This window comes from Bufo bufo, chromosome 10, assembly GCF_905171765.1.
Source record: "Bufo bufo chromosome 10, aBufBuf1.1, whole genome shotgun sequence".
Taxonomy (NCBI): domain Eukaryota; kingdom Metazoa; phylum Chordata; class Amphibia; order Anura; family Bufonidae; genus Bufo; species Bufo bufo.
In genome coordinates, this window is record NC_053398.1 from 39857163 (window position 1) to 39871794 (window position 14632).

General features: G+C 39.3%; 1 protein-coding gene across 1 annotated transcript in view; it reads right to left on the minus strand.

Moving 5' to 3' along the window:
- Positions 1–2618: 2618 nt before the first annotated feature.
- Positions 2619–14632, minus strand: part of LOC120980009 (mucin-5AC-like) — a 48168-nt gene continuing 36154 nt past the window's right edge. Inside the window, 21 exon segments of the mRNA XM_040408874.1 lie at positions 2619–2979; positions 3563–3686; positions 4013–4052; positions 4336–4464; positions 4551–4649; positions 4749–4874; positions 4999–5039; positions 5129–5233; positions 5918–6095; positions 6177–6208; positions 6311–6423; positions 6528–6597; positions 7083–7261; positions 7428–7776; positions 7893–8076; positions 8181–8428; positions 8541–8715; positions 10619–10935; positions 12088–13613; positions 13776–13945; positions 14081–14567. Of these exon segments, the coding sequence (XP_040264808.1) occupies positions 2619–2979; positions 3563–3686; positions 4013–4052; positions 4336–4464; positions 4551–4649; positions 4749–4874; positions 4999–5039; positions 5129–5233; positions 5918–6095; positions 6177–6208; positions 6311–6423; positions 6528–6597; positions 7083–7261; positions 7428–7776; positions 7893–8076; positions 8181–8428; positions 8541–8715; positions 10619–10935; positions 12088–13613; positions 13776–13945; positions 14081–14567 (5053 nt within the window).

Below are 14632 nucleotides of genomic sequence, written 5' to 3' on the forward strand. Positions count from 1 at the left end.
GACCTTGCTGCCCACGGCGGTCCCAAGGCACCGATGGAAGGTTTTTCCGCCATACAGTACGTAAAGAAATTATTTGTCACTACAAGCTGAAGGCTCTGAATTAGGAACAGCTGCTCTTCTGAAGGTGTCAGGATGGTTGTTATGGTATCTGGCCACACACCGGAATCCAAGTTGGGGCTAAATATTTGAATACAAGGAGGCAACGTCCATAGTAACTAAGAGATATTCCTCACTCCAGGTGAGCTCCAGCAGCTCAATAATTATCTGACTAGAGTGATAAAGGTAACTGGGTACCTTCAAGATATGCTTCTGCAAGACCAGATCAAGGTAATGAGATAAATTGGCATTGCTGAGTTTGCATTGGTGACAAACGGGCAGCCCGGAGGGTTCACATTGCTCCTGTGAATTTTAGGCAGGTGAATATGGGGTTGCTGGGAACAGTATACACAGAAATTTTGTCACATCCTAGATTCCTAGTTAATAATCACTAAGGTGCTGAGCGTGATATGTCCCGTCTTCTGTTTCAGATCAGTGTGCCACAGGGATAGCCAACCTGCGTCTCTCCAGCTGTTGCAAAACTACAACTCCCAGCATGCCCAGACTGCCTACAGGTATCAGCCCACAGCAGGGCATGGTGGCAATCGTAGTTTTACAACAGCTGGAGAGACGCAGGTTGGACATCCTTGGTGTACCACATTAAAAGTGACAGCAGCGGACCTCCTCTTACACAGTGCCAGAATAGTGCATAGTATTTACCAGAGATAGGTTCAAAACCCTGTGCTGTTTAATTTGAGATTTTATCCGGATAGGGGTCAGAGCTCAGTTTTTCTGTTGCAGAGCTAGAAATCTCCTTCTTCCTTTTACACAGTCATAGAGTTACACAATACCATTCTGACTACTTGCAACTTATTTCTTAATTATGTTCCTCTTTTCCTTCACCTCCTTGTTATATTACATTATCCACTGTGTTTGCCCAATTTCCCTCTCCTTTTTTCATTCACTGCAGTGTTCACTTACTGCACTATTCAACTGAAGCTCCTTTTACAGACAAGTTAGGCCCCATCAATGGCTGAGCTCAGTAATGACTGCACCTCTACCCTACTGGTTATGCTTGTGTCCCATGTGCTGGTGCCAAAGAGGTCCACTGCTCTCCACAAAGCAGTAATAATGAACTGGGCTGAAAGCAGAAAACTGCATTCATGTCCCCTTACATACTAAAGTTTGATGTTTGTTTTTAAGTTGAAGGTGTGTCTTTCCTGGTGACAGATTCTGAGATTTCATCTAAATCCTGATATTGAGCTTGAAAAACGTTGATGCAAAGCTGATTGGTGGCTGACTGAGGGCACTGTGGCTGGCGCTAGGATCAGTATACCATAGTCTGAGTGTGAGACAACTCAGCATAGATAAACTCAATGCAATGAACCTGTAGTTTTGTTTCTACTATATTACTGACATGTAGTTTTGTTGGACCCCCAGGTGTTGTGCTAGACACAGTGCTGAACTGAAGTTCCTTGGGCTTTCCCAGGGAAAATTATTCTTAAAAGGGTTCTCTGGACTTTTAATATCGATAAACTATCCTCAGCATAGGTCATCAGTATCAGATTGGCGGGGGTCCAACACCCAGCACCTCCGCCGACCAGCTGTTTGAGGAGACGGCACGCACAGTGTGCATGTGCCGTCTCTCTTCCTACTCGCCGCTGCTATGCCATAGACATAGCAGCAGCAGATAGAGAGACAGGAAACAGTACACTGCATGTGTGGTCTCCTCATATAGCTGATCGGTGGAGGTGACGGGTGTCGGACCCCCCTCCGATCTGATATTGATGACCTTTCCTGAGAATAGGTAATCCATATTAAAAGCCTGCAGAAGCCCTTTAAGGCCCTCAATTGAGGTCTACAGAATAGCTGCACATCTTCTTGTAACTGAATTGTATAGCATGCTGTTAGAACTGCCCATATGCTGTATGAGAAATAAGAACTAATGAGTCATCTGTATAATAAACCCCCAGAAAGTGAGATATCAATGTCACATTTTCACTTCAGCTACAGGAGGATCATCTAACCTTCTCCTGTGCCTGTCTGTCCCTGACTAGTCATTGTATCTGTTTTACCTGGATTGTTTCTTAAGTCAATACCAATAGTGTTTGCACAAAGAGTGATGGGGAATGAAAAACAACATCCAATGGTCGCTTGCTCAATATCATTTTAATAGATTTATAAATACACTACAATTAATGAAATATTTGGACCCAGAGTAGATGGGAGTTTACAAAGACAGCCTTTTCAGTATACGATCATCATCAGAGATTTGACTTTATTTTTTTGTCCTCAGGCTGCTCAGAAGTAATTTTTTGTAAATCTGAAGATTGATAAAGTACTTAATTGCTGGAAACATCTAGACATCATTATCTTCCGTCTTCTTGTCTATTTTCTCCATAAAATCTGATTTGTTAAATTTGTTCTGGGATTTAATTTTCATCATTATTCTCTGCTTTATATCATTTTTTTTGTCTTGTTGCTTAGCAGTCTTTGGAGCAGTCTGCATTGGTTTGCTTGTGAGCCAAGGAACCTGCTTGCTTACTGGAGATACCTTTCTATTTTAATCAGAGCTTTCATTTCTATTCATTTTCCTTACTATTCTCATCGTTGTCTTTTTTCTCCTGAAGCTGTCTAGTGGTCTTCATTGGTTTGTTTGAGATTGTAGGGCCCTGCTTGGTTACTGGAGCTATTTTGTCCTTACCATCTACCTCTTTCTCATTAGAATCTGATTGGCTATCATCTCCAGAGTTGTCTTCTTTACTATTCTGTTTGTTTTCTTTTTTGCAGGTGGTGTCAACACAGTTACATTTCTTCACATTAATAAAAGAGTATTTCATTGTCTTGCCGTTGGGACAAGTAAGGATAATGGAAATCTTTTCTGTTTCTGTCTCTTTGCAACAAACACATTTTTTCTCCATAGACTGAGATTCTGCAGAGTATCTGAAAAGTAATGGAATAGGTTTGTATAAAATCATTAAGTAAAAAATATAGGTCAGTTACTTAAAAAACAGCAGAGAAGACCATACAAAATATTAGCATAGTATCCTGCAGGAACATTATGATTAACCATCAAACATCATATTATCTGGTTCAAGGAGAATCTGAATATTAGCCTTTTATTTGTAAGTGTCTATAAACTTTCCGTGACTGCTGGCTGAATTCTTATTTGGCCGGCAGCTACACTGGTATGTTGGGTTGATCATGGCTTATTTTCTGCCAAAATAAAACGATTGGGAGTTAAAATTCAGTTTGCCTGATCCTTCTTTACCCAGTCCTCATCAGTATAGGGAAAGTGAGGACATCACCATACATATAAGAAAGGTGACTATCCCTGCCATAATCAACAGGTTTAGTAGGTGATAATCTAATTTGTATGGTGGCCTTACGAGATCTAATACTTTCATATTGAATTTTCACAATAACATTTCGTAATCTATGTGACAATAAATAATAGAATATTATTATTTAGTACTCTTCTTGTCCAGTCCTTACAAACTCAAAGTTACATTAGTAGGAAACTTACTTGGAATAGCTTTCACAGTTTCCTTGACAGTATGACATTGTAATCGGCTTGATAGACTTGCAGCCATTTTGAAGAATGATGTTGTCCGTCTTTACCTTCTGACACTTATTTTCTTCTTTCACACCTTTAAGTAAAGCCATGAAAGAGTGTAAGAACAATGTGCTATATACTCTTAAACCTATTATAAGCAAAATCACTTGTGATTACCGAAATGTCATGTTGACAAAATTGGGTCTACAGGTTTAAATAAGACAGGACAACATAAGCATGGAGTTTGTATACAACCTCACCTTAGGTCGTGGGACCCACTAGGACAGGGACAATACATACACATAAAAAAATAATGAGTAACACCAGGGCATAGGTGTGACTTAATAGTAACCGTATAACTATATGTGTGCAGTCAACTTCATTTTTTTAAGGACAATATCCTCCAAATGGAATACTTACATGTTACACAACATCCGTTTGGATCTTTTTGAATGGTGCCCTACAAAAGTAAATATTTATTAGCCTCATTTTATGATTTTATAATTCTTAACAGATTAAAAAACTAGCGAAGATGGTAAAATTAGTGGTTACTTATTGCAGGGCTTAATGGGGTATTTCTAAAAAAGTTGTAGGTTAATTGCTTAATTTTATTTCCTCTAGGATAAGTACTTTTTTCAACTAAGGCTACTAAACTCAATTATGATAATTATGATATTCTTGAATATGTAGGAACATGACTAGTGATTGGTTGCATGCTTCCTAAATAAATACAAAATACTTACAGGTACACATTCATCGAGGTTGATTCTTGGGCATGATATTTTGGATGCCACAGTTAATAACTTGTCTTTCTTACGGATACACTCATATTCAGTGCAGTTATCTCCAGGAGGCGACCATGTATCTCCAGGCTGTAAGCAAGTAAATGTGCATGGGTATCTTACTCATAGAATTATATGGAGATTTAATGGACTTTGAGGTTCATCATGGTGCTTACCTTGAGAAGATGTGTAGAGTTATCAGGCAAGTCCATGATACACTCGGTCTGTTCACATGTTCCACAGCATTGTCCTGGGACGTTTGTATATTTAAAGCCCTGGGGATAAAAAAATATTGGTAATGGTAAGTGAAATGTCCTCACTTAAGATGCTGTATGAATATTGATGCTTTATGGCTGATTTCTGTAAGACTGTACCTGAGCACACTTCTTGTCACATATCACTGGAGTACAAGAAACATGATATATTCCTGTTGTCTCATTCATATTTTCATCACACATACATTTTTCACAAGGGTTTGAAGAATGAACTGTGGTACCAGGCTAGAACAAAAGAGAACAATTTGGGATGACCATTAGAAGGTTGTGTATGTGGACACATTATATGAATAATGAATTATATGAATAGAGAAAATTCTAAATGATAACAATGCAGGTTTTTTTGTACCTGATATTCTGTCCCATTATGTAAACACACATCTTTGGGTTCTACAAAAAGATGTATTCAACAATTAGAGATGGTGGCAACCAGGTAGATTGAGTGATCAATAAATAAATAAGGAGAATTAAATACGAACCACATTTGTAGACTGGGCAGCACTTTTCTGGACTGGTATATAACACAGCCTCATATCCAGGCTCACAGTCTATTTTAGTGTTGGCACAAAGACTGACATTACAACCTGGAAAGTAAAAAACACCATATAGTGGATCAACATATGGCCTTCTAGTTACGTTTTATGTAATAGAATAGTGTCTGTATTTCTATGGCACATTATACATTATTTAGACAGTCTACTGCTGTGCATACATTTATGAACTTCCATCTGGAGGCTGATATGAACTTTTGTTCAAGTTTTCTTTGTTCTGACTGGTAGGATAATTTGAACACAAGACTGTATCTGTTGATGTAGTTGAGGTGAATGTTCCTACTACAGAGGACCTGTCAAGTCATCCAACAAGCTGTGTTTACCTGGCTTTAGCTGCTGCTCTGCAGATGAAACTGCTGTTTTCTTTCTCCTTTGCCCCTCATTCCCCTAGTGCCATTAGTTTTGGCTGTTGAGGGGACATGAGGCTCGGTGGAAAGTAAAACCAATGCTCTGAATATGTCCAATCTGTATGGACAGTATCAGGGCTGTGGATCACTTCCCATTGAGAATAGAAATTAAACTCAAGACGTTGATTTCTCAGGAATAAGGTGCCTAGAAGGAAAGAACAGCAATGGAATCTGCAGGGCGGCAACTAGAGCCAAGTAATGGCAGATGCCATTTCTGGAGGACTCAACAAGTTTTCTTTGAGCCGTTGTCCATGATGTTAAGCTGTTCTCCTTTGCATTTTGAGTTTAATATGAATATTTAGATACTCACGGCATTCAGTGACTAGGCAGCATGGATTAGATAGGTCTGGTACAGAAACAGGCATATATCCTTCCTTAGTGCAGTTTTCAGAGACAGGTAAAGCGCAGGATTTTTCAACGCACTGCACACTCATTGATGTGTTATCACAGCGACAGGTCTTACAGTTGCTGTCCCACGTATCACCAGGCTAGAAATATCCAAACAATATCAGCATATAGGTCTAATATACTATGATTGTGACATAAGATAGTCTGAATGTATACATTACCTCTCGGGGCATTCCATCTGGTCCAGTACATCCTACACAAAGAGAGACAACCGTTAGGGCCATGGACAGATGTCAACTCTGAGCATTACCTAATAGTGATAACTGTACAAGGCACAATAAAAGTGACTACATACCACAAGTGGAAACACATTTGTCTGATACGGCGTTGTGTTTTGTCATGTTTTCAGGGCAGTAGCATCCTTCCATGAAGTCTTCTGTACCCTCATTCAAAAATGCGTCATTATATCTACAAGACAGGCACATATGAATGCAGAAAGTAAAAGTTATACAATACTACACATAAAACAACAATACACATAGACATAAAGCAGCAGAGCACCACATGCTTACCTGGAATCACAGGTACGTTCTACTGCAGGGCCACATGGATTGTACACAAGATGTGAGGTACAGTTCATAGCTAATCAAGAAGTAGATAAAAATTATTATTATAAGCCAAAACTACTATTCAAGGATCATTAGGCACAGCATATGTTTAAATGGAGTCTTTAAGCAGTTTTGACCATGCTAAACTGCTGACAGCACTAAGTTGGAGCTAGGCAGAGTTGTAAAAATATATATTTTGTGAAGTAATAAGTATATGAAGTTTTATTCTGCGAAATTCTGCTCTCTACGGCACAGGATGGGTCTTCATTGTGAGTGACAGCTCTAGCATCCAACCAGGAGACAACTACAGCTGTCATTAAAAGCATAGGGGATGTTAGTTCTATCAAAACAGCAAAATAAAGTGTTCTTAGAAGGCAGAAAAATGCTCACTATATTTGATGCCAGAAGCTCCTCAAAAAGTATGTTTGTCTTGTTCTTGCCATCCCCTACCTAGTGCTGCCAACAATTTAGTAAGGTCAAAAGTGCTGACAGACTCCCTTGAAGCAAAACAATACTTACAGCATAAACCATTGGTACTGTTTCTCCAGTCTATACAGACACCTTCCATTCCGCAGATCCTTGCATAGCTCTGTAGACTGGAACACAGAATGTCACCGTGTGACTTAGTACAGCCATCAGTGACACAGGCCTGGTAGTAAGGTTCGGGGGGCACAACACTGTGGCATTCCTCAAAGACACTGAAAACAAATTGACAAATAGAAAATATTACTGCCATGGCACACTTTTAGAAAATTCCTATAGTGGATTTTCTAACCTTCAAGTATTACTTTATTCCATCCTAAACTTTCCAACTCTATTTCACATTACCAGTACCTAATATTACCATGTATTGATGATGCTTACCTGCTTAAGATAAGTGTGCAGACCTCAGGGGCATTGCAGGGTTCTTCTGACGAAATTACTTGCTTTGTTGTCAAAGAGGTTGAAGGAAGATAAGACAGCTCAGTTGATGGAACCCTTGTTGAAAGAATATGGGGAACACTGGACATACCAGTGGAGAAATATGTGGGTGGCAATGAAGAGAATGGGAGTGCGGACTGGCTTGGAATACCAGTTGGGGCAGTTGTAGGGATGGAGCTGCATGTTGAGTCTTCACTTGGTGCATTCCATTGCCCTGCCATTTGAGTACATGATGGAGCCAGTTGTCCATTTGGAAGAATACAGTCATCAATCCGATTATTTGAACATTTACCTATAAATATAATAGAGACCATATAAGTGTATGTACTGTATATATATATATATATATATATATATATATATACACACTATTTTTACACACGCAACTTATTTATTTGAGATGCTTACCACAGTGTCCTTCAGTATTACCAGAAAACTTGCTGATTGGAAGTTTCACCGTGAAGCTAAGAGCATTGAATGAGATGTATGCACCAAGCTCTGGGATCTCCACAACAACATATATACCGGAGGTTGTGATCAATATACCATTTCTGTAGATTGCTGGATATACCCTCTCTTCATTTATATAAATCTTAAAGAAGAAAGAAAAATGTTAAATCCAGTTGTGTACAACAGAAAGGTCTATAGCAGTCTTTGATTTCTGTCTCAGATATATGTAGGTAAGCTGCTGGTTACCTTGTTGAATATTCTTTGAATCAAAGACTGGGATTTCAGCACAATAGTGTCATTTTTGTACATAATACGTAGAGTCTTCACACAATTTGGGTCATCAGGGTTGCAAGAGAAGTTGTCAATATAAACTCGGAAGTGATCAAAGACTGGAGTTATCTGCTGCACCAGGACATAGGTGCATTGACCATTAAAAGAGTAGTAAGTACCATCAAAAGTGATATAGTTAGAGGTTCCCCAACCACCGCAAACACCTAAAAGAGAAAGAATCATGTCAGAAATTGTTACATTTTCTAAATTACTTTCAAATAAATACATAAATACTAGTAAGAAGCCATCATAAAGTAAGATGTTGCTAAGACTTACATTGACATTCCGGCTCATAGCAGCAGCCACTATCATCAAATATCTTCTGGGGCTGTAAGCGATTGGCACAGACCACCTCGTTTATTGGTGCACACTCTTTCTTATTTATGGCTATGTTGTTTCCTCCAATACATCTTGCCTGGGTACAATTGTCTATCATCCAAGTTTCGTTCACCTATGGAATGAAAGGATGGTTAATTTTTTTTGTTATTGTCATATGTATGGCACATAAACAAGAGAAGAAATATGAAAGATATTTCTGAATTAAGGATGGTCATACACATTATATAACTCATTCTCATTCATCCAAAATCTATTCCATGTAAGAAACCCCAGTCATAAGACATTCATCCCTAAATCTTTAAGGCCCCCAATTTTCAAGACCGGTATGTGTTTCTCCAGTCTTGGTGGGCCATGCATTGCAATGGCCCACCTCTACCCTAACATTCACCATACCTTCTATTCAGAAACTGGTGAAGGCAGAGTAAAATGCCAGTTGTGACTAAATCTAGTTACTATGGCATTAAAGATTTGCAAAACCTGATTTTGCGACTTTTATTGCCACGCATTCACCCCTTTATTGTTTTACTTATTTTGATGCATTACAGTCTGGGATGAAACTTGATTTTAATTTAGATTTTATGTAATGAAACTAACAAAATAGTCCAAAAAAATGCCTGGTTTAACAAAATATAAGAACTGCATATCCGTTAACCCCCATTGCTACAAAGCCCCTAAATACAGTCTGATCCTCATGTGTGCACTCAAAGTGTCATATAATCTGTCACATGATATGAGTATTTATCATCTGTTATGAAATGTCCCTAAGTCTGCAACACTATTAAGCAAGCAACATGAAGACCAAGATCCTTTCCCAGGTCAGAGAAACAGTTGGGAAGAACTATACCTCAAGGCTGGGTTACAAAAAAACATTTCAAACTCTAAATCTCTCACAGAGCTCCATAAAATCCACTATAACAAACTGGGAAGAATATGGTGCAATTACAAACCTGACAAGACAGGGCAGCTCGCTGAAAGCCACGGGCAAATGGCAAAGAGGACATTAATCAGAGATTCAACAAAGACTCCAACAGTAACACTAAAAGAGCTCCAAAGATCCACAGCAGAAATAAAAGCCTGTAGGATCACTACAAGCTGTATACACCACACTGGAAGATTGGCCACAGAAATCAATTTCAGTAAAGAAAAACAAAGAAAATAAGATCAAAGTTCACCAAAGAGCAGATAACAGACTTCCCAAACACATGAAAGATGGATTTTCTGGTGAGATGAGACTAAAATGTAACTTTTTGGCCATCATGGGAGATGATGTTTGTGGCGCAAATCTAACACCTCCCTTCATCTCAGGAACATCATTCCCACACTGCCGCATGGCAGTTGCTGTGGGGATGCTTTTCAGAGGCAGGGACTGAAAAAATGGTCAGGATTTAAGGACAAATGGATGGCGGTAAATACAGGGCAGTCTTGTGAAGAACCTATTCCAGAGTGCAAGAGATTTGAGAATGAGAATAAGTTCACCTTCCAGCAGGACAATGAACCTAACCATACTGCAAAGAGGAGTGGTTTAACAGTAAAAATGTTAAGTGTATTGGAACGGCCTAGTCAAAGCCCAGACTTCAATCTAATTGAGAACTTATGGCAAGAATGTTGCATGATGACTGCTGTATACTAATGCAAACCATCTAAATTGAAGAATTGGTACAGTTTTCCTAGAAGAATGGGTAAAAATCCCAGTGTCTAGATGTATTAAGCCAACAGAGACATACCCCAAGAGAACACATTATTGACTTCAGGAGGTAAATACTTATGCAGACTAAAGTTGCATGCTTTTTTGTCTTAATTATTGTTTTTATCACATTAAAAACAAAACTATTTTGGACCTTTTAAAGTGGTAGGCATGATGTGTAAATCAGATTGTACATTTGAGGAAGTAATGCAACAAAACAGGAACAACACCAAGAAAGTGTATATATGTGTTTAAACATACATGAACAAATTAGTCTAATAAAAATATAAACAGGCCTAACTCTATGGATTAGAGCTCAGCAGAAACATACCGCTCGTGGAGGCATAAGAGCACTGCATTCAGGGTTGATAGTGCTGGTTGAACTAGCACTTGATGTTGAAGTCTTGGTTTGAGATGTCTGAGATGTCTTGGTGCTTGTTTCTGATTTCTTTGTAGTACTTTCTGTCTTCTTTGTAGTCATAGTACCTGTACTTGCAGTTACAGTCTTGGAGGTCTTAGTACTACTGGTAACAGTTGGCACAGTAGAACTGTAACATTGTTCACTGTATCTTTCCACCTCGCAGTTTTGATTGCATTTTGCATAGAAACACCAGCCTGCATTGTCAGTGGTGTTGTATATCACTTGTCCTAGAGAGCAGAAATGTATGTAGAGTTACAGTACTGATCTAGGTTGCACTTGACAGCTAAGTATCTTTTCAAACCTGTTGCATGCAATATTATGAAAATATCATGAAATGTCCACTAGCATATAGTTTATAGTTCCTTAATTGTAATTGTTCATTTAAAGGGGTTCTGCACTTTGTTTAAACTGATGATCTATCCTCTGGATAGATCATCAGCTTCTGATCGACGGGGGTCCGACACCAGGAACCCCCGCTGATCAGCTGTTTGAGAAGGCAGTGGCGCTCCGCGGCCTTCTCACTGTTTACCGCTGGCCGAGTGACGTCACGACTTGTATCAACTGGCCTGTGCCAAGTGAACAGAGCTTAGCCGCGCCCAGGCCAGTGATACTAGTCGTGATGTCACTGGGCCAGCGGTAAAAAGTGAGAAGGCCGCGGCGCTGCTGGAGCGCCGCTGCCTTCTCAAACAGCTGATCCCCACCGATCAGATGCTGATGATCTATCCAGAGGATAGATCATCAGTTTAAACAAAGTGCAGAACCCCTTTAACAAACACTACACTCTTTATATGTGACAGTTAGGGATGAGCAAAGCGAGCTTTGACTTCAAGATCCAAAGTCGCTTTGCTCCAAAATTAGTTTTATTGCTGTACGGAGATCCTTCTCTGTACAGCATTAAAATGTTCGTGCTTTGGCGAGACAAAGTGAGTTTCACTGAAGTTTTGCAAGACTTTGGCGAATAACTTTGAGATTTGATTTTTGAACTTGAAAACCATTTTAAAACTTGGTTCCAAAGTCGGCTTCAGTACCGAGGTACCAATCGGTACCGAAACAGACTTTGGATACCTGTTTTAAAATGTTTTTCAAGTTTAATAATCAAACCAGTGATAACTCACTTCGCAGCGTTGGAGTGCAAACATTTTAATGCTGTACAGAGACAATCTCCATACTGCATTAAAAATTTTTGGGAGTGAAGCGATTTCAGATCTTGGATCCGAAGCTCTCTTTGCTCATCTCAAGTGATCTCATATGCAAATGTTTCCAAATGATATTCTAAAATAAAATTTTACATAAAGTTTCACATCATATTCTACTATAAAAGTATGACATTTTAGTATGAAGTATGTATGCGTAATTAATTATGCTACAGGAACACATACCTGGAGGAACAAAAACTCCGTTGACATTGCACATGCATCGAACTGTAGAAAACGATTCAGTGCCTGCTGTTGATAGTTGAGAGGTTGTTGTAACGGTCCGCTCCGTGCTGACTTTTCCAGTAGTTGGGAATGTTGACTGATGTGTAGATTTTGGGGGTTGCTGTGAATAAAATTGCGTGGACAACATTTCTTCAGATGTACTCTTTGTACTAAAAATGCTATGAGATGTTGCAGTTACTTCATGAGATTCTGTAACCACTTTGGTAGTCTCAACTGTTCTTGGCTTTTGAGATGTCAAATCAAGTTTAGATTCAGTGGTTGACTTATAAAAGACAGTACTTGGCTGGAAAGGTGTTGTCTTAACAGAACTTATCCTATCAAGGGTAGTTTTGGCAGTTGTGACAGGTTTTCTAGATGTCATATCTTCATGTGAAGACTCAGTGGTTGACTTATGCAAATCAGTATTGACCTTGGCAGATGTTATTTTACCAGTGGTTTTGAAAGCAGAAGTTGCTTCTCCAGACTCAGTAGACATTTTAGTAGTTTTCATTGAGACAGGTTTGTAGGAAGTGGTTTCTTCATGTTCCTCTTCTGTGGTTGACCTCCTGTATGCAGTAGTTTCCTTTGGAGATGCTGCTTCAGAAGTCATTGGTTTTCCAGGTGTTGTTTTGTAAACAGAAGTGACTTCATGAGATTTTGTAGACACTTTGGCAGTTGTGACAGGTTTTCTAGATGTCATATCTTCATGTGAAGACTCAGTGGTTGACTTATGCAAATCAGTATTTGCCTTGGCAGATGTTGTCTTACCAGTGGTTTTGAAAGGAGAAGTTACTTCTCCAGACTCAGTTGACATCTTAGTAGTTTTCATGGAGACAGGTTTGCGGGTAGTGGTTTCTTCATGTTTCTCTACTGTGGTTGACCTGATGTATGCAGTAGTTTCCTTTGGAGATGCTGTTTCAGAAGTCATTGGTTTTCCAGGTGTCGTTTTGTAGGCAGAAGTGACTTTATGAGATTGTGTAGACACTTTAGCAGTTGTGACAGGGTTTCTAGATGTCATATCTTCTTGTGAAGACTCAGTGGTTGACTTATGCAAATCAGTATTTGCCTTGGCAGATGTTATCTTACCAGTGGTTTTGAAAGCAGAAGTTACTTCTCCAGACTCAGTAGACATTTTGGTAGTTTTCACAGAGATAGGTTTGCGTGAAGTGGTTTCTTCATGTTCCTCTTCTGTAGTTGTCCTTCTGTATGCAGTAGTTTCTTTTGGAGAGGATGCTTCTGAAGTAATTGGTTTTCCAGGTGTCGTTTTGAAGGCAGAAGTGACTTTATGAGATTGTGTAGACACTTTAGCAGTTGTGACAGGGTTTCTAGATGTCATATCTTCATGTGAAGACTCAGTGGTTGACTTATGCAAATCAGTATTTGCCTTGGCAGATGTAATCTTACCAGTGGTTTTGAAAGCAGAAGTTACTTCTCCAGACTCAGTAGACATTTTGGTAGTTTTCACAGAGATAGGTTTGCGTGAAGTGGTTTCTTCATGTTCCTCTTCTGTAGTTGTCCTTCTGTATGCAGTAGTTTCTTTTGGAGAGGATGCTTCTGAAGTAATTGGTTTTCCACGTGTCGTTTTGTAGGCAGAAGTGACTTTATGAGATTGTGTAGACACTTTAGCAGTTGTGACAGGGCTTCTAGATGTCATATCTTCATGTGAAGACTCAGTGGTTGACTTATGCAAATCAGTATTCGCCTTGGCAGATGTTATCTTACCAGTGGTTTTGAAAGCAGAAGTTACTTCTCCAGACTCAGTAGACATTTTTGTAGTTTTCATTGAGACAGGTTTGCGTGAAGTGGTTTCTTCATGTTCCTCTTCTGTAGTTGTCCTTCTGTATGCAGTAGTTTCTTTTGGAGAGGATGCTTCTGAAGTAATTGGTTTTCCACGTGTCGTTTTGTAGGCAGAAGTGACTTTATGAGATTGTGTAGACACTTTAGCAGTTGTGACAGGGCTTCTAGATGTCATATCTTCATGTGAAGACTCAGTGGTTGACTTATGCAAATCAGTATTCGCCTTGGCAGATGTTATCTTACCAGTGGTTTTGAAAGCAGAAGTTACTTCTCCAGACTCAGTAGACATTTTTGTAGTTTTCATTGAGACAGGTTTGCGTGAAGTGGTTTCTTCATGTTCCTCTTCTGTAGTTGTCCTTCTGTATGCAGTAGTTTCTTTTGGAGAGGATGCTTCAGAAGTCATTGGTTTTCCGGGTGTCGTTTTGTAGGCAGAAGTGACTTCATGAGATTGTGTAGACACTTTAGCAGTTGTGACAGGGTTTCTAGATGTCATATCTTCATGTGAAGACTCAGTTGTTGACTTATGCAAATCAGTATTTGCCTTGGCAGATGTAATCTTACCAGTGGTTTTGAAAGCAGAAGTTACTTCTCCAGACTCAGTAGACATTTTGGTAGTTTTCACAGAGATAGGTTTGTGTGAAGTGGTTTCTTCATGTTCCTCTTCTGTAGTTGTCCTTCTGTATGCAGTAGTTTCTTTTGGAGAGGATGC